The sequence below is a fragment of the Mus musculus genome, chromosome 3, assembly GCF_000001635.26.
Source record: "Mus musculus strain C57BL/6J chromosome 3, GRCm38.p6 C57BL/6J".
Taxonomy (NCBI): Eukaryota; Metazoa; Chordata; class Mammalia; order Rodentia; family Muridae; genus Mus; species Mus musculus.
In genome coordinates, this window is record NC_000069.6 from 123,615,445 (window position 1) to 123,637,816 (window position 22,372).

Here is a 22,372-nt window from a genome sequence, read left to right on the forward strand (position 1 = left end):
TGCTCCATTTGTTTTACCTATTGATGCCATGGCCACTGACTGCATTGGGGCTTGCAGCTAGATAAACTAGCTGTAACTGTGGTGGTTACACGGGCTTTTAAGCTTGACAAATCAGGATAAAACCCTGATCCAGCTTCCACTAGCTGTGAGGTCTTAGTGAAATGATATATGTTCTCTGCCGGTTGTAATATGTGGCTGTGAGAATTCCTGAAATCAGTATAATGTATGATTCCCAGTTGGAACCAAGCTATTTCTCTTTCTTCATTTCCTTAGGAATCAAGACTCTGAAATTACATTTCTGTTACATTTACAGAATAATTTATTTTTAAAAAACAATATTCCCCAGTTTGGGTATAGATTAAATAAAAAGAATGGAAGACTAGGGAATTAGGTAAGTTGCTACAATGATCCAAAAATGAGAATAAAATGTGGAGGCAGTTAGAGAAGAACAGTTGAGAAGGATCAGAAATTGATACTGTGGAAAAAGAAAAAGAAAAATCAAATAATGAAAAGACAGGCACAGGGGCTGTGTGTGATTCATGCAAAGCTAAAGCCTTGGCTGGGGAGATGGCTCAGTGGGTAAAACATTTGCTCTCAAGTGTGAGAACCAGGGTCTGCAGCCCCAGAACCAAAGAAAATGCTGTGTAGTTGTAGCTCCCACTCTCAGAAGGCTCTGGTGGGATCACCGCAGCAAGCTGTCTAGAACAGTCACCATTAACAAATGTCTGGGCTTGAGAGAACATACTTCAGTGAATAAAGTGGGGCAGGATCAAGGAGGATCCCTGATGTCATCCTCAGGCCTCCACATGTGCACTCACAGAAGTGTATATGCACCACACACACACACACACACACACACACACACACACACACACGACCACATACATGTATAAAACATAAACATGTATGCACACACATGCGTGTATACATGTACACATGCACATACACAGACACACATGCGTGCACACACATGTACATGCATACACACAAATACACACACATGCATGCACACACATGCACACACTCTTTAAAGAATACTAAAGGTGATGTGAGCTGCAGAATTGGCTCCCACTTATTGTTGCATAGCCATTTACTGTGAACCGAAACATTCCTAAGGAAGGAAATAAATTCAAGCTACCAAGGCCCAGGAAGATATTGAAATTTACAGGCTTCCTAAGTCCCCTTTCACAAAGTGATGTAAGCAGTGACAATTCTGGGGGGAGGAGACTCATCCACAGGCTGAACTGTCTGTAATTCCAGCAGGGAGCCCCTGGAATGCATTGTCTCTGAGCTGTCACCTTGCTGGGGTGGGCTTTTCAGTTGCTCAGGGTTCTGCAAGTTACCCCAATAAACTCCTGGCTCGCTAAGCCACATTTAGGTGGGGCCATTTCTGTTCCTTTGGTCTTGATATCACTATCCTATGTGGGATGAATAGATATTTCCATAGGAAGTGTCACATGACATTTGTCCTCCCGCTGTCCCTCCCATCTTGGCCAAACCTAGCCACATCTTAGAAAATACATGATATGCAGTCTAGGAAGTCAGAAGAATGAAAAGACCGAATTCAGGAGCAATGTGCACGGATCTGGAAGCAGAACTTGTCCCACCCCACATCCGGCTCAGTACAGCAGGGAGAATTTATAGACAGATTCATAAAGGCTTTTAGTTTGCCTCATGTCCACATGACTGTGGGCAGAGAGGGACCACTCAAACAGCACAGGCACTAAATTTATCTTTCCTTTATAAAACCAGTTTGTCAATGCATGCTGGCAGGAACACTAGCGTTTGTGCTGGAACACTAGCTGGAAGAAAGAGGGGACAGAAATGAGAGCTGTATTTTCTACATTCTCATTATAAAGTATGAAACTTCCTGTAGTCTGGAGAAGTGTAAGCTGAAGAGGAATTCACAAAGAAAGCAACTAACAGAGGCAACCAAAAGCGCTTTCCAAAGCTTAAAGAAATAGGTTTCCATGTTTCCCCCTACTCTTCTGGTTTTGGTTACCTGCCCCTCCTTATCATGTTACTCTGGATCACCCTGTTTCTACTTTAACCTTTGCATCTCTAGCCTCTCCTTTGCCTGCTTCCCTGTCACAAGTGTGCCGATACCCCCTTTCGTTTGACCCTTCCATTTACTTCCCTCTCTAGAGACCCTTCCTATCATCCTAACCTCTCCAGGCACTCCAAGTCTAATGCAGAACTAGAGAACTCATAATTAGGATCACCATATGAAAGAGAACTTGTGGTTTTGTCTTTCTGAGCCTGGGTTACCTCACCTGGTATAATCATTTTCCAGTTCTGCTCATTTTTTTTCTGTAAATTTAAATTTTCTTTATAATCGAATACAATTCCATTGTGTATATTATATATATTACATTTTTAGGTAGCCATTCATCAATTGAAGGACACCAGTCTTGCCCATCTGTGAACCCTGTATGATAGTTATAACACCAATTTGTTGAGCAAGCTGTGCCCATTGGTGCAATAATAGTGATTAATATAGAGATAACCAACTGCCTAATGGTTGTATTTGGGGTCTTCTCTCTGGAAAGGAGGCCATGCTTATGGCTGTGAACCTGATCAAGAGAACATGACCTTTAGAGAAGAACCTATGATCACTATTTTGATAAATAGGCATGTTAAATTCCCTTATGTTTATATCTCCAAATGAGTGCTGATCTCTTTCTTCATTAGAAAAGCTCCTTACAGCTCTGAATGGCATTAACAGAGATGTAAGTGATCAAAATACCAAGAATAAATGAGAGCGGAGCACTTAGTCATAGGTGGACACACCCCTGACAAGGCTCAGGTAACATCCTGAGATGGGGAAGTATCAGAGGTGGAAGATGAGGAGGTGTGGCAGACATGACAGAGACATTGCATTTCATGAACTCACCAAAGCTGTGGTAATCCACATGAGACCTGGACATGATTGTGCCCACTGACATTTCATTATGGATGGGATAGGTGCTCAGAAGGCTCTACTCTCCATGAGGGTCTGTTGGCAGCTCATGGTTGTTGAGGGAAAGAGGCCACTTTTTCAGTGGTGTAGTTACTGGTAAGTTGTCCAAGCTCCAGAAAACAACTTGCTATCCACATTATTGCAGGCAAGACTAAGACAACACACACACACACACACACACACACACACACACACACACACACACACACATTCACACTCACAAACACAGAGCATGAATGTAGAATGGGGAAGTTCTTGGGATGAAGAAGATAACAGAAGTAATGGGAGTAAAACACCTAAAATACACTATGTAAATGTATGAAGCTCTCAACAAATAAAAACCAACCCCCTAAACAATAAAGCGATAGCAGTGAGTATGCATGGAGGAACCCATGGCTCCAGCTGCATATGTAGCAGGGGATGGCTTTGTCTGACAGCAATGGGAGGGGAAGCCCTTGGTCCTGTGGAGGTTTGATGCCCCAGCGTAGAGGGATGCTGGAGTGGTGGGGTGGGAGAAGATGGTTGAGTGGGGGAGCACCCTCATAGAGGCAAAGGGGAGGGGGAGAAGATGAATGTGGGGTGGGGGATTTATGGAGAGGTAACAGGGTAAGGAGATATCATTTGAGATGTAAACGAATGGAATGATTAATAAAAATCTTAAAAAAGAAGGTGTTTTTACCTGATAAGATGAATGTCACTTAATGATGGTTGAATAATTATTTTTAAATGAGAAGAAGCTTTGTGGCATTGTAGAGGATGGAGGTGAGTTTTCTTACATTGGTGGACTATAGAACCTTTAAGGATAAATTAGTAGTTGTTATAAACTAGTATGTACAGATAGAAAAGTTGGTGTCTCTTCCCTTGATGTAAGTTTTGACCTGGTGTTCCAACATACTTGCTCATCTCTCCAATAAAAGGTTCAATTCTTTCCACAGGGGGAACAGTCCCGTGGCTCTCTTTTTATACTCCTATTTCTACTGACTTAGTCTGGCTTTTAATTTTTCTTCCATAATTACTTCCACACTAATCCAATTTGTCTGTTCATCCCCAATCCTTCCCTGCCTGCCTGTTTTCAACACTCCCACACTAATGTTCTATGATGTCGTCATCTCTATGGAAACGCAAGAACTCTGGAGGCAAAAAACTGACAGTGTCATCTTTTAAGTTCAAAACACATGAAATGCATAATTCGTTAAACAAGTTGATAAAGTTTTAATTTAGGAAGGTAGAAGCTGAGGTCTTTTGGATGAGCAACTATTTAGTTGTGAGAAGCTACTGGGAGTCCACTACTGGGGCAGAGGTATAGGATCAGGAGCTCAAAGCAATCTGATTTTCCCCAAAGATTGTAATAGAAAAAAGGAAACATTTGCATAACTGTGATGAAGAGTCAGAGTACTTCAGATTCAAGTGTCTGATCTATGACTTAGCTGTGTGTCTGAGGGAAGAGTTTAGCCTTCCCAAACCGGCTTTGACTTATAGAAGGTGGAGATGGCTGTGGGGATTATGATGAGAAACAAGATCAGCAGGAGGAATCATGTTTAGTGACTTGATAGATGCTCCAGCTACATAGTAACTGACCACTGTGGACTTCTGCTATTAACAGAGTTTTAAAACAGAGAGAAGACAAAACTCACTAAATAAACAAGCAAGTATAAAAATCATGCCGGGGGGCTGGAGAGATGGCTTAGTTGTTTCTCTTTGCTGAATGCTTTTTCAGAGGTCCTGAGTTCAATTCCCAACAACTGCAAGGTGGCTCACAACCACCTGTAAATGGGATCTTATGCCCTCTTCTGGTGTGCCTAAAGACAGCGACAGTGTACTCACATACATAAAATAAATAAATCTTTTAAACAAAATCATGCTAAGGAAGTTGTTTAAGCAGAAAGTACTTTCCAGAAACTACTAATTTAAAATGACCTTTACCTAAGTCAAGAGATCGACTTTTCTGGGTCCCACAAGCAGGGGCAGGAGAGTTTAAACTGCTTTAGTTAAGGCTAGAGTGCAAAGGTGTGCATATCATCTGCTTCTACTTCAGCAAAGAGAAACCGTTTGCAGGATATTTATGATGAGAAAAACATAAAAGTTAATGAAGAGATGATTACATAAAGTATCAAGTTTAATACACTAAATTGTTTGAGTTTTTTCAGATTAAAAAATATATTTTAAAGCCATTGATAGAATAGGTTGTGGATTTAATGTGTAGATACCTTTACTACCCATAAAGAAACAGCAAATCGTAGCTAGTAGTCAGGAATTGGGAATGTGCTGGGTTCTCAAAAGTGAGTTCTGTGAAGTACTAGGGCTTGCACACTCCCAGTGTGATCCACCACTCCAGGGCTTACACACTCCCAGTGTGACCCACCACTCCAGGGCTTGCACACTTCCAGTGTGACCCACCACTCCAGGGCTTGCACACTTCCAGTGTGACCCACCACTCCAGGGCTTGCACACACCCAGTGTGACATACCACTCTAGGACTCCTACATCCATATCTTCAGTGGTCACAGCTCAGGTGCTTGGCACAGTGTTCTGCTCGAATCACCCAGGGCCAAAGCCCAAGAAGCCGGTGTAACCTCATAGCCCACTGCTTGCCTTGCTTCGCACAAGGAAATCATAGAGAAAGCACTTCTTCACACTCGGGGCTGCCCCACATGACCTATGTGGCATGGCATGCCTCTTCCTCTTGGTGTTTGAGTACTGAACTGTCTTTTCAGTGCTGCTTGTCTCTTGATTAAAAATAAGACAGTTTGAGATCACAGTAAATTGACTCATTATCTTAATGAATATCTAGTTGTGGTCCAATTTAACAGTCACTTATGGGACACCAGTATGTAAACACCACTCTGTTTTATACAGTTACTCAGACTGTAAGAAAAATACTAATTCTTGCTCCCTCCTATGATTTCCATTATGAATATACTGATTCCAGTTGTATCTGGAATCAGTATATTCTACGTTTTAAGACTGATGGGTTAGATCCATTGTCTTCAACACACCATTGCACATGGCATTTTGGGGGGGGGGACACTCAAACTGTTGTTAACTATACAGTCAGCACTGGAAGATGGCCCCCTTGAGTACCGGAGTAGTGGCTATGTCTGAGTGATCTAGGAGTAGGGTATGAGGTGACAGTGAGTTAAGAAGAATATTCTTGTCATATTCCACATTGTAGGAACTGGCATGGGATCCCAGGTCTCTGAAGTTGAACATGAGCCTGACACTCTGTCCCTTAGTTTTCTGTCTCTCCCCTTCCTCCAGACATTCATTGTATGAAATACATTATACACTTCAGCCATTTTGCTCTCATTGGTGACGAGTGACCTTCCTGCAGTGTGCTTCATGGCTTACTCTGGAGGGTGGCCTGCCAGCTCATATTAGCCTCATCCCGACTGGAATTCTCTACTTTTACCAAGACCACTACAATTATACTTTGCATCAAATATTAATACAAGATGAAAACATGATGTGCCTTTTAGTAAAAAAGCTTTACTGAAAAATTTAAAAGAGGATCTCTCCCTTCTCTAGCTGCAAGCAAATGAATGGAAAGCTGATCATGTATTCCTTAAAGCCTGCAGGTTTTTAAAAATATATTTAAAATTTAGAATTATATATTGATATTATAATCATTATTTCCATATTGGAAAAGTTTGGTGCTCCCTGATTTAAAAACATATGGCGAATGAGTGGGTTTTACTAAGTCTAGAGAAGGCTGTAGAGCAGAGACCTTATTTCAAAGAACGAAAGGAAACAATAAAACCAGGAGTACAAGCTACATGCAGGAAGCCTTTCAGTCCCTAGAAACGTTGTCTCACTGTTATTAATTCTAATGCAATTGTCTGTAACAATTTAAATACCATCTGCTGGGCATAGTGGCACATGACTTTAATCCCAGCACTTGGGAGGAAAAGGCAGGTGGCTTTCTGTGAGAGCAAAACTAACTAGCTTGGTCTACAAAATACCTGGTCCACAAAGTCCCTGGTCTAGACCATCCAGGGACACACAATGAGACCCTTTCTTAAATTTAACAACAACAAAACCCATCAGCAAACCTAAATAGCAACACCTCCTCCAAATGTTGGTATTATCTGTCAGAGGGAGGTAGCTTTATGACAAAGGTTTCTACTAGTTATTTGATTATTAAAATTAATTAAATCACTTGCTAAAATTTAGACTCACTCTATGATATGAGACAATGTATTAATAATGATTTTTTTGAGGCTCACATATAATGTTATTTTAGTTTTCTAGTAGTATTTTATCCTGTTTTTAAGGCTATACAAGAGATATTTCAAATGCAAGATAGGCCAGCCATTAATAATAATCCTGAACTCAAGACTGAAAGTTTAAAAATAAAATTTCTTTTCAATTTTTTAAAAATTTTGAATGAGTCTATATTTGATTATTAAAATTTTCTGTGATCAGCTGTAATGCTTAGTTTTGCTAATGTACTTTCTTTGATGACTTCAGTCACCAAGTCTGTTTGCTTAAAGCAATGGTTCTCAACCTTCCTAATGCTGCAAGTCTTTAATGCTGATCCTCATGTTGTGGTGACGCCCAACCTTAAAATTATTGTATTGCTACTTCCCAACTGTAATTTTGCTACTATTATGCAGGATATCGAATATGTAGCCCCTGTAAAAGGGTCATTCAACTTCAAGGGGGCCAAGACCCACAGGTTGAGAACAGCTGGCTTAAAGGCTCTGTCTGATCTTTTTTTTTTTTTTTTTTTTTCCATTTTTTATTAGGTATTTAGCTCATTTACATTTCCAATGCTATACCAAAAGTCCCCCATATCCACCCACCCCCACTCCCCTGCCCACCCACTCCCCCTTTTTGGCCCTGGTATTCCCCTGTACTGGGGCATATAAAGTTTGCAAGTCCAATGGGCCTCTCTTTCCAGTGATGGCCGACTAGGCCATCTTTTGATATATATGCAGCTAGAGTCAAGAGCTCCGGGGTACTGGTTAGCTCATAATGTTGTTCCACCTATAGGGTTGCAGATCCCTTTAGCTCCTTGGCTACTTTCTCTAGCTCCTCCATTGGGAGCCCTATGATCCATCCATTAGCTGACTGTGAGCATCCACTTCTGTGTTTGCTGGGCCCCGGCATAGTCTCACAAGAGACAGCTACATCTGCGTCCTTTCAATAAAATCTTGCTAGTGTATGCAATGGTGTCAGCGTTTGGATGCTGATTATGGGGTGGATCCCTGGCTATGGCAGTCTCTACATGGTCCATCCTTTCATCTCAGCTCCAAACTCCGTCTCTGTAACTCCTTCCATGGGTGTTTTGTTCCCAAATCTAAGGAGGGGCATAGTGTCCACACTTCAGTCTTCATTCTCCTTGAGTTTCATGTGTTTAGCCAATTATATCTTATATCTTGGGTATCCTAGGTTTGGGGCTAATATCCACTTATCAGTGAATACATATTGTGTGAGTTTCTTTGTGAATGTGTTACCTCACTCAGGATGATGGCCTCCAGGTCCATCCATTTGGCTAGGAATTTCATAAATTCATTCTTTTTAATAGCTGAGTAGTACTCCATTGTGTAGATGTACCACATTTTCTGTATCCATTCCTCTGTTGAGGGGCATCTAGGTTCTTTCCAGCTTCTGGCTATTATAAATAAGGCTGCTATGAACATAGTGGAGCATGTGTCCTTCTTACCTGTTGGGGCATCTTCTGGATATATGCCCAGGAGAGGTATTGCTGGATCCTCCGGTAGTACTATGTCCAGTTTTCTGAGGAACCGCCAGACTGATTTCCAGAGTGGTTGTACAAGCCTGCACTCCCACCAACAATGGAGGAGTGTTCCTCTTTCTCCACATCCTCGCCAGCATCTGCTGTCACCTGAATTTTTGATCTTAGCCATTCTGACTGGTGTGAGGTGGAATCTCAGGGTTGTTTTGATTTGCATTTCCCTGATGATTAAGGATGTTGAACATTTTTTCAAGTGCTTCTCTGCCATTCGGTATTCCTCAGGTGAGAATTCTTTGTTCAGTTCTGAGCCCCATTTTTTAATGGGGTTATTTGATTTTCTGAAGTCCACCTTCTTGAGTTCTTTATATATGTTGGATATTAGTCCCCTATCTGATTTAGGATAGGTAAAGATCCTTTCCCAATCTGTTGGTGGTCTTTTTGTCTTATTGACGGTGTCTTTTGCCTTGCAGAAACTTTGGAGTTTCATTAGGTCCCATTTGTCGATTCTCGATCTTACAGCACAAGCCATTGCTGTTCTGTTCAGGAATTTTTCCCCTGTGCCCATATCTTCAAGGCTTTTCCCCACTTTCTCCTCTATAAGTTTCAGTGTCTCTGGTTTTATGTGAAGTTCCTTGATCCACTTAGATTTGACCTTAGTACAAGGAGATAAGTATGGATCGATTCGCATTCTTCTACACGATAACAACCAGTTGTGCCAGCACCAATTGTTGAAAATGCTGTCTTTCTTCCACTGGATGGTTTTAGCTCCCTTGTCGAAGATCAAGTGACCATAGGTGTGTGGGTTCATTTCTGGATCTTCAATTCTATTCCATTGGTCTACTTGTCTGTCTCTATACCAGTACCATGCAGTTTTTATCACAATTGCTCTGTAGTAAAGCTTTAGGTCTGGCATGGTCTGTCTGATCTTCTATATGAAGCTACAGACGTGAACATTCAGTGCCTTTGTGAGTCAGAAGAGTCCAAACTATGAAACCCAACAGTTCAGATAGACTTACTAATTAAATGGAAACAGTTGTGTCTGACTACAGACAGTTAAAGTAGGGCCTGGGGTACTGGCTCATAGTCTCAGATTCTTAGTAGGAAGGGAATTTTAAATATACTTTAACTCAGTCACTCATTCAAACATTGCCTTTCTCCATTGCCGTTCTTGGTTGAATACCCTCTGGCTTCCAAGGCAGCCTGCTGCCTTTTGCACATCTCCCCTCTCTATATTACTGGGGAACATTTATGCTTATGTTAAAATCCTCCAAGCTGAAAGAGAAGGGCAGTGTATTTATCACTCATTAGAAATGCAGCGTTCGCACAGGGTCAAGCGTGTGTTTATTGCCTCTAATGAGTAGACGGTCCAATTTCCTACAGATGACTTCAAGCAGCTTCACTGTGGAGTAAACAGTACTCAGCCACGTGGAAAGATGCTTAGCATTGGGTTGGAGTCTCTTCCTAGGTCAGGAACTAGAGGATGCCAAGGGGCGAGTTCCCTGGGAGTCCTCCCTTACGTTCTCCAACTTCCTTATGTTGCCCAGATGGCCTGATACAGCCACAATCACTAAGCAGCAGACTGGATAGAGTGACACCAGTGAGTTGGGCAAGGAACCCCAGGGGTCACATTTATGCAGCATTAGAGGACTTCGATTTCTGTCTTTTATTCTATCAGTGAGCTTTATAATTCTAGTGTGTATCCTATGAGTCTCACCCATAAAGGGAGAATATGTATACGTAGAATTCAGGGTTGTTGGGAATATTAAAAGAAACAATGCACACTAAGTTAGAAAATGTAACTCATGCTCTTTTCATCTTCAGACTTAGCATCAGTCGGAAGAGCATTAGCCACTCTGGAGGCCTAATACCTCATTGGGAGTTGAATTAACTAGCATATACTTACAAATTGTGTAAGCCTCATATTAAGCTATTGCCTTATCACACACAAAACAAAAATTTAAAGATTTTTATTCCTGTTATCTGTAGTGGTGAACACTTCAGGAGTCACGGCAAAAAACTGAAGATGGCAGTTTTATGATACTAAATATAAAGATGATAAAAAAAACATTGGGTTTCCATTGAGGTAGGGGAGGCACCCAATAATCAATGGGGGTGACCTTTGCTTTAACTCACAGAACTGTGGATATGGGTCCTGAAGCAGCCACCTCCTGTAACCAGGTAGAGTGATAGGCACACCAACCTACCCGCAAAACTTTGAACCCAAATTTATACCATCTACAAGAAATGCAGGAATAGAGCAGAGTCGGAGTGAATGGCCAAGCAATAACAGGCTTAACTAGAGACCCATCCTATGGGCAAGCACCTATCCCTGATACTGTTAATGATACTCTGTTATGCTTGCAGACAGAAGCCTAGCATGGCAGTCTTCTGAGGAGCTCCACCCAGCAGCTGGCTCAGATGGATGCAAACACCCACAGCCAAACAGTGGATGGAGCTTGTGGGCCCTTATGAAAGAGTAGGGGGAAGGACTGATGGTACCAAAGGAGATAGGAACTCCACAGGAAAACTAACAGAACCAACTCACCTGGACCCTTGAGGCTTTCAGAGGCTGAACCTCCAACCGAAGAATATCATGGGCTAGACCTAGGCCTCCCCATTCATATGTAGCAGATATGCAGTTTGACTTTCATGTGGGTCCTGAACAACTGGAGCAGGTGGCTATCCCTAAAGCTGTTGCCTGTATGTGGGATATGCTCTTCTAGCTGGGCTGCCTTGTCTGGCCTCAATGGGAGAGGAAGTGCAGTCCTAGGGTTGGGGAATATCCAGGGGGCCTCTACTCTCTCAGGGGAGAAGGGGAGGGGCATGGGGGAAGGACTGTGGGAGGTGGTGACTGGGAGGCAGTGCAGGGATTGGGACATAAAGTGAATAAGTAAAATATCAACAACAAAAACAAATAAAACAACAACAAGGAAAGTTAAAGACAAACATGAGCAAGTGCTCCCAGGAAAGAGTTAGATTTTTATATCTTTAAGAAAGAAATATAGTTTGCCACTTTTAACTTGTTTGTGTGTAAGTTTGAGTAAAGAACCAAACTTGGCAAAAATTTCTTGGCCTCTGCAGCTGGTGGAGAAGCCCATCCATGAACATGGATTTGGATCCTCTCTGACTAAGGGCAGATTTCCTTTCATACGGTATGTATTAGAAGTTTTACTGTAGGTTTCCCTGACCCAGATCATAGTGCCTTCATTATAAACCAGTGTACTTTTCTGCCAGTGAGCAATGTTCTATCCTAATCTCTTCATTGGTTTTCTGAATCTTCATCAACTTGTGTCTACTTTATGGTCTCATTTGATCCGTTACCCCATCCTCATTTTAATTCATCTTGATACCCTAGTTTTATGTGCATTTTTGGGGGTATATTCAATCCCATTTTTTTTTCAACACAACTTATTCTTCCCCACCTTGATGATAGTTATTCTTGGAGCTGAGAGCTTGTGTTCTTAAAGTGTGACATCAGGTCACACAGTATCTAATTCTGCTGTGGACTTGTTTTGTGCATACATTTCGTCTCAGTGCAGCAGGAAGTTCCTCGGAAGGATATACCTCTTATGAATGCTGGCCATAAGGCCAAGAAACTGAGCCTTATGTTTTGTTAACTCTTTCTTAAATTAGGCCCATCAAAGAATTAAATCCAATGAGGATGACATAGTACAAAGATATATCCATACAAGAGCCATGCATGGAGAGGACGTAATACCAAGATTCTAACATCTACTGAGAAAAGTCACTTAAGGGAAGCCAGCACAGCAGAGCCTCGAGGCAGTTTCCAATTCAAACACCTCCCTGCTTCCCTCCCCATTGTACAAGAGGTCAGTGTAGTAGAGAAAGTTACTTACTAAGGCAAACTTTTTGTTGAGAATCATCTGCTCTATTAAAGACGACTCATTGTGGAAGAGGTGGGGCTGCATGTGACTCCACATGTGAGGAAACCACCAGAACTCGTCCACAGAACCCAGCAGACAATCATCCCCTTCATCTTCCTCTTCAGTTCCTGTAGGGGCAGAAACGACTATTCAGTTAATTCCAACTGCATCTTCATCATATGTACGTATGTATGATCTGTCAATCACCTATATTCTTTCTATCTATCTATCTATCTATCTATCTATCTATCTATCTATCTACCTATCTATTTATCTATCTATCTATCATCTATCTATCATCTATCTATCTATCTATCTATCAGCTATCAACCATCTATCTATCTATCTATCTATCTATCTATCTTTCTTTCTATCTATCTATCTATCTATCTATCTATCTATCTATCTATCTTTCTATCTATCAGCTATCAATCATCTATCTATCTATCTATCTATCTATTTATCTATCTTCTATCTATCTACTAATCATGTATCTATCTTTTCTCAATCTTCTATCATTTATCATCTATATATCATATCTACCTTTTAATCTATCATCTATATGTATCTATCAGTTATCTATTTTCTGTATCATCTGTCATCTATGTAGTATCTATTACACATCTATCATTTATATTATCACCTATCTATCAACCATCTATCATTTACTCTGTTTAGAAGACACCATTTATAGTATTGCATATGTATATAAGTCATCTAACCCAAAATTTACCAAAGAAAAATCTGTTAGGGAACAAAGAAACTATGACAAAACTTTAAAAAGATTTATTTATAGTTTAAGTTATGTGCATGTATGCTGTGCTGATGCAAACATCGCAGCCCTTCAAGCAATCGTTCTTTTTTTTTTTTTTTGTGGGTGCAGCGAACTTTATTGATGGTATTCAAGAGAGCAATCTTGTAGAATTGCTTTGGAGGCATTGCATTGTTCTGGGGTATCTGCATGTAGCTGTAGTGCCAGCAGAGGCCAGAAGAGGGTGTAAGATCCCCTGGAACTGCACTGCGGTTGTGAGCCACCTGACATAGTTCCTAGCAGCAGACCTCTGGTTCTCTGACAGAGCAGTACACATTGTTAACTGTTGAGCTGTCTCTCTAGCTCCAAAACTTACAAAACATTACTAACCACGAGATACGAATATCAAAATATTTCAAAGTCATCTTTAAAATTAATATTTAAGTATCATGTTTAATAATAAGTATAATCACTCACAAAGACATTAGGCTAATTAATGGAGCCTTTGTGCAGCTTGTAGTGTAGCGAGAACAAATAAAGCAGGATAAGAGGTATTTTACAAATGGTAGGACAGAGGAAGAGGATGTAAATTATTTGACATGGCTTGTATATTCAGATGGAGAAAATAGCTTCTGGTTTGGTCGCGGTGCCAGCACACAGTGGTTTCGTTGCTGTTCTTTGCCTCACCTATCACAGTGGAAGCAGAGGCTTTGCAGTGTCATCTCATTCTGAGCTCTCCCTTCCCAGCCAGGAGATCCGAACAGAGTTAGTGGGCTCTTCAGTGTGTGAGCTGTTTCCTATGCTGCCGCTTCTGTTCCCATTTACTTACCACACAGAACTTATGTCTTTCCCTGCCTGTGCCTGTCAGCTAGCTAGCTTTGCTCAGAGTTTATTTAATGAGGAAAGAGTAACAGATCTCGGCATTTTTTTTTAAAGCGAGATGGTTCAAGCTAGTTAGTTATCTTTTCCTGAAACGGTTGTAAAATTGCAATCACAACTTTTAGACATTGCAAGCCTGCTGGATTTAGAGAAATAATTTCTGCCATCTGAGAGATTTATCTTAATGCACAGGAAATGTAATTTTATGTCTTTCCTTTTTCTTAATAGCTCTATTTATCTGGCTTCCTTGAATCCCACTTTGGGTATATTTTTGATCAGAATAGATTATATTGAGCGGAAGTATCTATTTATTACTTTCAAGATTATGATAAAAAAATGAAATGAATATGGTTGCTTATGTTTGGATTACTCTAGCCTCCTCTGGAGGAGTCAGAGGAGGACAGAAACAAGAAGTCAAATCCTTTACCTTAGGACACATAATGCTTAAGCCCAATCACGGCACTGTCAAACAAAGCTTGTTTTACTGTGTGTCTACTTACAAACCTCACTCTGGGGGGCTGGAGAGATGGCTCAGTGGTTAAGAGTGCTGATTGAGCCGGGTGGTGGTGGCGCAGGACTAGCACTTGGGAGGCAGAGGCAGGCAGATTTCTGAGTTCGAGGCCAGCTTGGTCTACAGAGTGAGTTCCAGGACAGCCAGGGCTACACAGAGAAACCCTGACTCGAAAAACAAAACAACAACAACAAAAAAGAGTGCTGGCTGCTCTTCCAGAGGTCCCGAGTTCAACTCCCAGCAATCACATCATGGCTCACAACCATGGGATCTGATGTATCTGAAGACAGCTACAGTGTGCTTATATACATTAAATAAATAAATAAATAAATAAATAAATAAGTAAATCAATCTTAAAAACCCCTCACTCTGCAGTATATTCTCCTTTGCTTTTCTACTGTAAACTGCCAGCAACTGAGACTTCAGCCAAGGTCAGACAGTTGTTAGGAGCTTTATGACGCTACACTGCTCCTGACACTCATGTGAGGTAAGGGTCACCGAAAACCCCCTTTTCTCAGAGTCCAAGAGGCATGCCCTAAGCCAAAGTGAAGGTTAGGAGGGGCCCTGGGTGGGGCCTTAGTTTAATTAAGTAACCTCACATTCAGGACCTGGAGTTATTATTTACTGGCCAAATGTGGGCTCCAGGTACAGGATCAGAATTTCCTGATTCAACACACCAAAGTGGTTGTCTACATTTTCTGTTGACTCCGTGATGCAATCTGACTAGGTAGGTGTTCTTACTTCTCAGTGTTTTCTTGATATGTTCCAGCCTTCCTGACCTGTGGAGGCCAGAGCTTTGTTTTGCCAAATAACCTCCCTAATGACTGACCATCAGTTACAAAGCTCTGTAGGAAAGTTGCATTCTGGTTAAGTTAGGGTGGAGACAGTCTGGGCACTTTACTAGTTATTTAACTTTGGGGCCTTTAAATTTAAGAGAATGTTTAAATTGAAATAAAATAAAAAAAGGGAAGCATCAGGCTGGAGAAACGTCTCAGTGGTTGAGAGCAATGGCTGCTCTTTCAGAGGACCAAGGTTCTTTTCCCAGCACCTGCATGGCATGCTAAAACCATTTGTAGCTTCAGTTCTACGAGATCTGACATTCTCCTATGACCTCCACAAAGAATCAGTCATACATGTAGTGCCCAGGCATATACATAGGCAGAATACCTAAACATAGAAAACAAGATTTAAAACAGGAAGGAAGCTTTGTTCTGAAACATTTTTTTCTCTTTTTCAAGATTGAGTAAAAAGGACAGTTTTCAACAGAGAAAGGAATCAATTATTTACCAAGGAAGACAATGAACTTTACCTAAGTTTCATAACATCTAATTATAAAGTCTGAAAATTAAATTTTATATTTGTTCTCATGAAAAATAATATATCTGGTCTTAGACAGTGCTGGCTAAACTGTGTGGGACCTTTCATCTTGTGCACAGATAATAATATCTTGCCAATCTTGGCTCCACTTTCCACCTACGCAGGTCTTCCCTTGATCTAGAGAGAGCATAGGCATCATGGGCTATGGGATATGCTTTTCATAAAAGGAAAAAGAACACACACACACACACACACACACACACACACACACACACACTCACACACACACACACACACACACACACACACACACACACACACACACACCTTCCATTGCTCAGAAGGAATGAGTTGGACAAATGACATCATTTCTAGCATCCAGTATTGAAGGAAGGAGACTGAGTTGCCAGGTGACTTTTGGTTTGTGTATTTCCTGAATTTGGCCTGTCCTGATTTTAATTCTATAGTTCTTTCTCCCATCACCATCTGTTTCATTTAAACATGAAACAAATGTCCCCATCGGCTCATGTGTTGAAGGGTTGGTCAGTTGGTGGTATTATTTTGGGAGGTGGTAGAAATCTGGAGGGCGTGGTTAGAGACAGTAGTTCACTGGAGATGGGTGTCCGAGAACACGCTTTCCCCTAGTCCCTTTCTCTGTCTCTCTGTTGTCACGAGGTCAATACTGCTCTACCACACATAGCTCCATGATGCGCTGCCTCACCACAGGAGTAGACATGATGGGAAAAGCAGGCTTTTTAGGAAAAAAAAAATCAAATCCTTCTTTGACTAAACCCCAGGCATGTAGTGCAGTGACAGTATTAGTCATACAACTTTTTCAAATATATTGCATATTCAGGATCTTTTCTGAGTCCTTCCTTGGGTCTTAATTTTCCTTTCTTTACAGATGGCAAAGCGTGTAATGGCTAAGGAGGTGACTGTGGACATTGTGTTTCTTTAGGCGTTTTGTACTCTGTGTTGTGAAATGCAGCAGTGTGGTAGGCCTAACGTTGCTAGAACCAGAACCAGAGCTTCTGCACCCCGAGATCCTTTCACAGGAAGCACCCGATCTTTTCTGCTTAAAAAAAATCATTTGATATCACAAAACTGTACATCTGTGATCATTCTGGAACTTATTTTGTGTGTGTGTCTTTTTTTTTCCGGGTCTGGGTCAACCCACCTTCTTTCCATAGTAAAGTTCTGTGGTCAGCGTGGATTATGGGAAAATCCATCACCATCAGGAATGAGGATTCCAGTTTCTGTGGACTGCATTTCTCTCCCCTACTTAAGCTTCTGCCGCCACACATCTTACTGACACTGACTTTGTAATTACTAACAGTGTTTGTTGGTGCAGCGACTGCAGTTTGGTTCCTCTGTCTCATGACTGCTTTGGCTAGTCTTGGCTATTTGATTTTTTTATATAAGTTTTAGAGGAATGTTACCAATATCAACCAAGAAACTTGTTAGAATTGTGTCTGAGACTTTATTAATTATGGATCAATTTGGAGAGGACTGACTTGTCTAGTCTTCCAAACCTTGGGCGTCTCTGAGCTATTTAAAGTTACACTCAGTACATCTGTATAATTCTAACATCTGCCTCATCGACTCTGTTGATGGAATAGCAAAATGCCCTCTTTTTTATTTACCTATGACTTTAAGGATGGTAGGCAAAACACACAGCTGATTTTGTATATTGCCCAAGACTCAAAAGGTATTAGAAAAGATAAAGTTGACATAAAGTTAAGTATTTTCATTGTACAAAAACATGAAGAGAATAAAGTCAACCCAGACTGTGAGAGAAAAGAGCTCGCAATGCATTTAGCTGAGAAATCATCCAGCAGAATGGATCAAGAATTTACAAATGAGCCACAAAAAGGAAACAGTGAAACAATTCCTCAGAAGAGGATCTCAAATAGCCGGCAACCACGTGCACACGCTCACTTCCTGTTCATAGGAGAAATATACATCAAAACCACCATATGAATTTTTATATTCCCACAGCACAGCTAAAATTTAAAAGGGAAACAACATGAAATGTGAAGCACAGTCCTCAGACGACTAGGAATACACACTGGAAAGATCAGTTTGTAAACTCCATTGGCTTTTTCTCTTCAAGTATTTTTATATATGGGTCATTTGAGCAACTCCACTGGTGACTGAGAGCCAACAGGAAAGAACTTAAGTCCTCTAAGGAACAGGGGTGGACATCTAACAGGATGGCCTAAGGAATGGCAAAGGCTAGAGAGAACCATCTACATTGCAGTAGAGTGGATCACGCATCAGCATGCTCAAACATGAAACACTACCAACAAGTCAAAAGAGAGAAGAGTAATCTATGCACCATATCCACATGACTAACAGACGGTTGAACAACAGCAACTAAAGCTGGATACAGTGAATTTTACACTTAGGTCGAAGCTGGGTGTAGCTCAGAAGGTACTGGAAGCCAAGGAAGCGGTATAGAAGTCTTAGCGTCAAAAGGGCAGGGACTACCCAGGGGAGCAAAGTAGAGGGATGGTAATGGTTTCTTGCTCTACTTGAGAGTTACATTGTGTATAGTTGGTGAAAATTCACTAAAGATAGTTTGTTACTATAGACTTTTCTATATGTAAATTATGGGTCAGCAAAAAAAGAAAGGTCACTTGAAAATACCACAAGCTTTAGAATCATTAACATTTTCTAAAGGTTAAACGTAGTTAAATGGAGTTAAAGGAAATGGAGTTAAAGGAAAACAGGGGAAAGTTGTGAAGGAAGCAAGAACAAGGGACCGGGAAGGAGGTGCAATTTCAAACAGTGGTCAGAGGAGTCTTACCTGTGTGATAAAATTTCCCTGAAAATCCAAGGTTGAATGTAAAATTTGTGATTTGTGTGCGCAAAAGATTCTGAGTGTCAAGCAGGGCCTGAAATACAGAATGAACAAGAAGCATTTCAGGGTGACAAGGTACTGAAAGACATTCAGAGAGTAAGACCGCGCTATTCAAATCACATGGCGGATCGTGGATAATGGTAAGCTTAGGCAGCACATACGCATAAGTACTCACGTTTCAGCCCATGGGAAATCTGAAAAAAAAAATGTTGGCTGGAGAAAGCAAAGTGAAAGGAAAAGTTTAATCCATATGTATAAAGGAAATGGTGTATTATATCTCTTTTTACCTCTCAGGGACACAGATAACCAATTCCAAAAGGACATTCATTTTAAATGCAGTTTCGCAAGAACATATGTGGAAAAAAAAAACCATACTGGCATTCTCAGATATATCTTTGTTCTTCAAAACACCAACATTTTAACTTTTAAATCTGAAATTCCCAAAAGATAGTGATGGCTATTCAAGAAGATAAGAAGGTAAAGCGAATCTATAATTTGTCCATTAAAACAAGCAAACATTCAGGATGGTTCATCTTGACTGACAACTGGTTTGGATGGAGAAACACCTGTGGGGTTAGTTAAGTGCATCTATGGGTATGCCCGTGAGAGAATCTGGAGGTGGGGTTAGCCAAGAGAAATAATCTCTTGAATATGGAAAGTATCACTCAGTAGACAGGACCAAGTTGGAAAAGAAGATGGAAAAAAAAAAAGGAGAAAGGCAGCTGGTGCAGGCAGTGCTTGCCTGCACTCTTTGTGCTACCTGGACATCATGATGTAAACTCTCTACTCTGATCCACTTACCATGATGAACTGAAACTGTGAGCCAAAATCAATAATCCTCCCCACTTGGTCTAAGTTATGTCAAGCTCTTGTCAGTGGCGAGAGCACACATATTGCACTTCTCGTAAGGGGCACTTTTGAAGGATGGTTTTCTGTGTTAATGCTGCTGTCTCTCTATGAGTGTTTACTGCACTTTCATTGTTTCTTCTCCTTTACTTCCCGATTCTTATTTAAATTCCAATGACCAATTACTCTGCCTCTTGCCACTGCGTATGTGTGTGTGTGTGGTTATAACTTCGTGTTCACCTAAACCAAACATAAATAGCACTGTTGGTTTTCAAAAAGATCTTGGTTAACACTTCATTTTACATGGGAGGAAACTGAGGTAAATGACTTGCTTATGTTCACAGACAAGAGGGTCCCAAATTGGGTTCCCGCGCTGACCTTCCATTGGATCCTTCCCTCTGGTACATACAGGCCCACACTACCCTTGAGTTCTTTAATAGCAGAACAGATGCTCAGTAGTGCCTGAGCTGCCATGCTCGGTCTCCTTACTATTCAGCTACTGTTTGAAGATTGCCTGCCTTATCCAAATGCAACTGAGTCTCTGTGGATGCAGAGGATGAAATCCTTGCTTCCCCAACTTAAACTCACCTCACTCATATCAGTTATTGAAGTGTAACTATGCAATTGTTTTCCTAACATGTCTTTGTTTGCAAGAACCAACTCCTTGATGTGTGAGACTGAATGATATACTATGTGGGTCTACACGACATTGATGGGTAGAAGGTGGAGAGTGACAGAGGAGATCCACACCACACTATGAGAGTATAAAGTCTAATTGATGTCAGCGTCACTAGAGACAGGTAAGATCTTGCCTGGGTGTGGCATAGGATGAGCATGGGGAAAAAAACTGGACAAATGAATGTGCCTTAGTGAAGAAAGAGACTTCTTAGTTTTCCATGTTGGGGATAATCTGCAGGAAGGGTGCTGTGCAAGTAGAAGGTCTGAGTCGTTTTCTTTTGGCTCCTGTGGTGAGGACTGTGGAACTTACAGTGTAGTCTTTAAAAGGACAGGCCTGGAAGCCAGCCGGCTTTAACTGGAATTCTGAATCTCCTGTGTTTCTGCTTTGGGGTATGTTATTTCAAACCCAAGTCTCCTCAATGTTGAAGTCAAGGTACTGCTACTCACTTCAGAGCTCGATCTGAAGATTAAACGAGACAGTCGGTGTTTGCTGGTGACTCGGTGACTGGAATGTGATGTGTGTGCAGCACTGAGCATGGCTGCTCTGCCATCTCTGCAGCTGAAGTCACCACAGCAGCTGCCATGGCTGCTACCACTGAGTGCTCAAGGGAAGTCTGTGGTACTTGCTCGAGCTTAGTTCTTCATTTGTAAAGTTGAAAGGTCTTCCAAGTCAGAGTATAATGAGGGTAAACCATACATGCAGGAGTGGTTAGTTAAGTTTGCTAAAAAGCCAAAAAGCTATATCTACCATCCATCCATCCATCCATCCATCCATCCATCCATCCATCTATCATGTATCATATCTACCTACCTATCTACCTACATTCTATTATCCATTTTCTATCTTCTATCTATGTCATCTATCATTTACCTATCATCTATCTACCTATCACCTATCTATTCTCTATATATCATTTACTTATCACCTGTCTATATATCTGTCATCTATCTACCTATCAGTCATCTGTCTACCTATCGTCTCTCTATCCATCCACACACCCATTCATTCGGTACTTGGTTTGCTGTCTTTTTGTGAGTCACATGATTTCTCTGTCCCTCCCCCACCTGTCCTACTCTTCCAGTCGGTCATTTTTTCACCCTAGCTGAATATCCTGGCTAACTTTTCCTGTGTATCTTCCCTTCTTAAGTCTTCTTTCTCTTTTTTTTTTCTGTTTTATTCCAATTTACCCTTTAATTATTCATTCACTGAATAAACATTCAAAATCTATTCTAAAATTATTTCTTGCATATTTAATGACTTCTTCTTAAACCTTGGATGCCATTGTCCTTCCCTTTTGCTATGTGTCCCCTTTTTTTGGAACTATCCTTCAGTGATCTTTGTTGTGTGACCACACATATATACACATTTAATATATAGTTGTGATCACTATCTTTATTAGGAGAAAACATGTAAACCTTTTATTCCTGAGCCTTAGAAACTAAATTAAGTTCTTGCAAAATAATATCTTTGACAACTAGAATATATGAATCCTGATGACTCAACTACCCCTGATTTTGCCAGTTTGAATATTTCATACATTTATAACACATTAAAAAAAACAAACATCTAAGAACTTAAAAGATATACTGAAACATATGGTGTTATGATTTATTCTATGTATGGCGAGACAGTATTTCCTAATTGTCAAGCTGATTGGATTGAGAAGTGCTAAAAAAGTTAGTGAAGTACACCTGGCAGTGCCCGTGAGGGTATCCCAGAGACGGTTAGATCCCGAGGCTCTCACTCACTGACTGGACCAACTCTAAGTGGATTTACCACATGATGGCTTTATTGGGAGGTGGTCAAGGGAAGTGGAAGTAGAACTAGACTTTACCCTTGAGGGTTGTATGGTGCCTTGGCCTTTGCCTGTCTTCCCTTCCTCTGTGTGTGAGATGCAGTATTCTGTTCCCTCACACTCTCCACTCTATGAAGATGCCTCTGAAACCAGAAGCCAAAGTCAATCATTGTTCCCTAAAGTTCTCTCA

The 22,372-nt window shown here is 41.0% G+C and overlaps 1 protein-coding gene across 9 annotated transcripts in view; it reads right to left on the minus strand.

Annotated features, from left to right (window-relative positions):
- Ndst3 (N-deacetylase/N-sulfotransferase (heparan glucosaminyl) 3) overlaps window positions 1–22,372 on the minus strand; it is a 165,009-nt gene that overhangs the window by 89,279 nt on the left and 53,358 nt on the right. For 7 of the 9 annotated variants that reach the window (NR_121616.1, XR_003954428.1, XM_006502370.3 and 4 more), the window contains 2 exons: window positions 18,809–18,896; window positions 12,515–12,669 (listed from right to left, as the gene is read on the minus strand). Coding sequence is in view for 5 of the 9 variants with exons in the window: in XM_006502370.3 (XP_006502433.1) it covers window positions 12,515–12,669; window positions 18,809–18,896 (243 nt within the window). In the remaining 4 variants the exon portion in view is untranslated. Of the gene's footprint in view, window positions 1–3,638; window positions 3,754–3,854; window positions 4,007–12,514; window positions 12,670–18,808; window positions 18,897–22,372 lie in introns of those variants that run through there. The other 2 variants (XM_030252924.1, NM_001293682.1) reach the window with 2 other exon arrangements.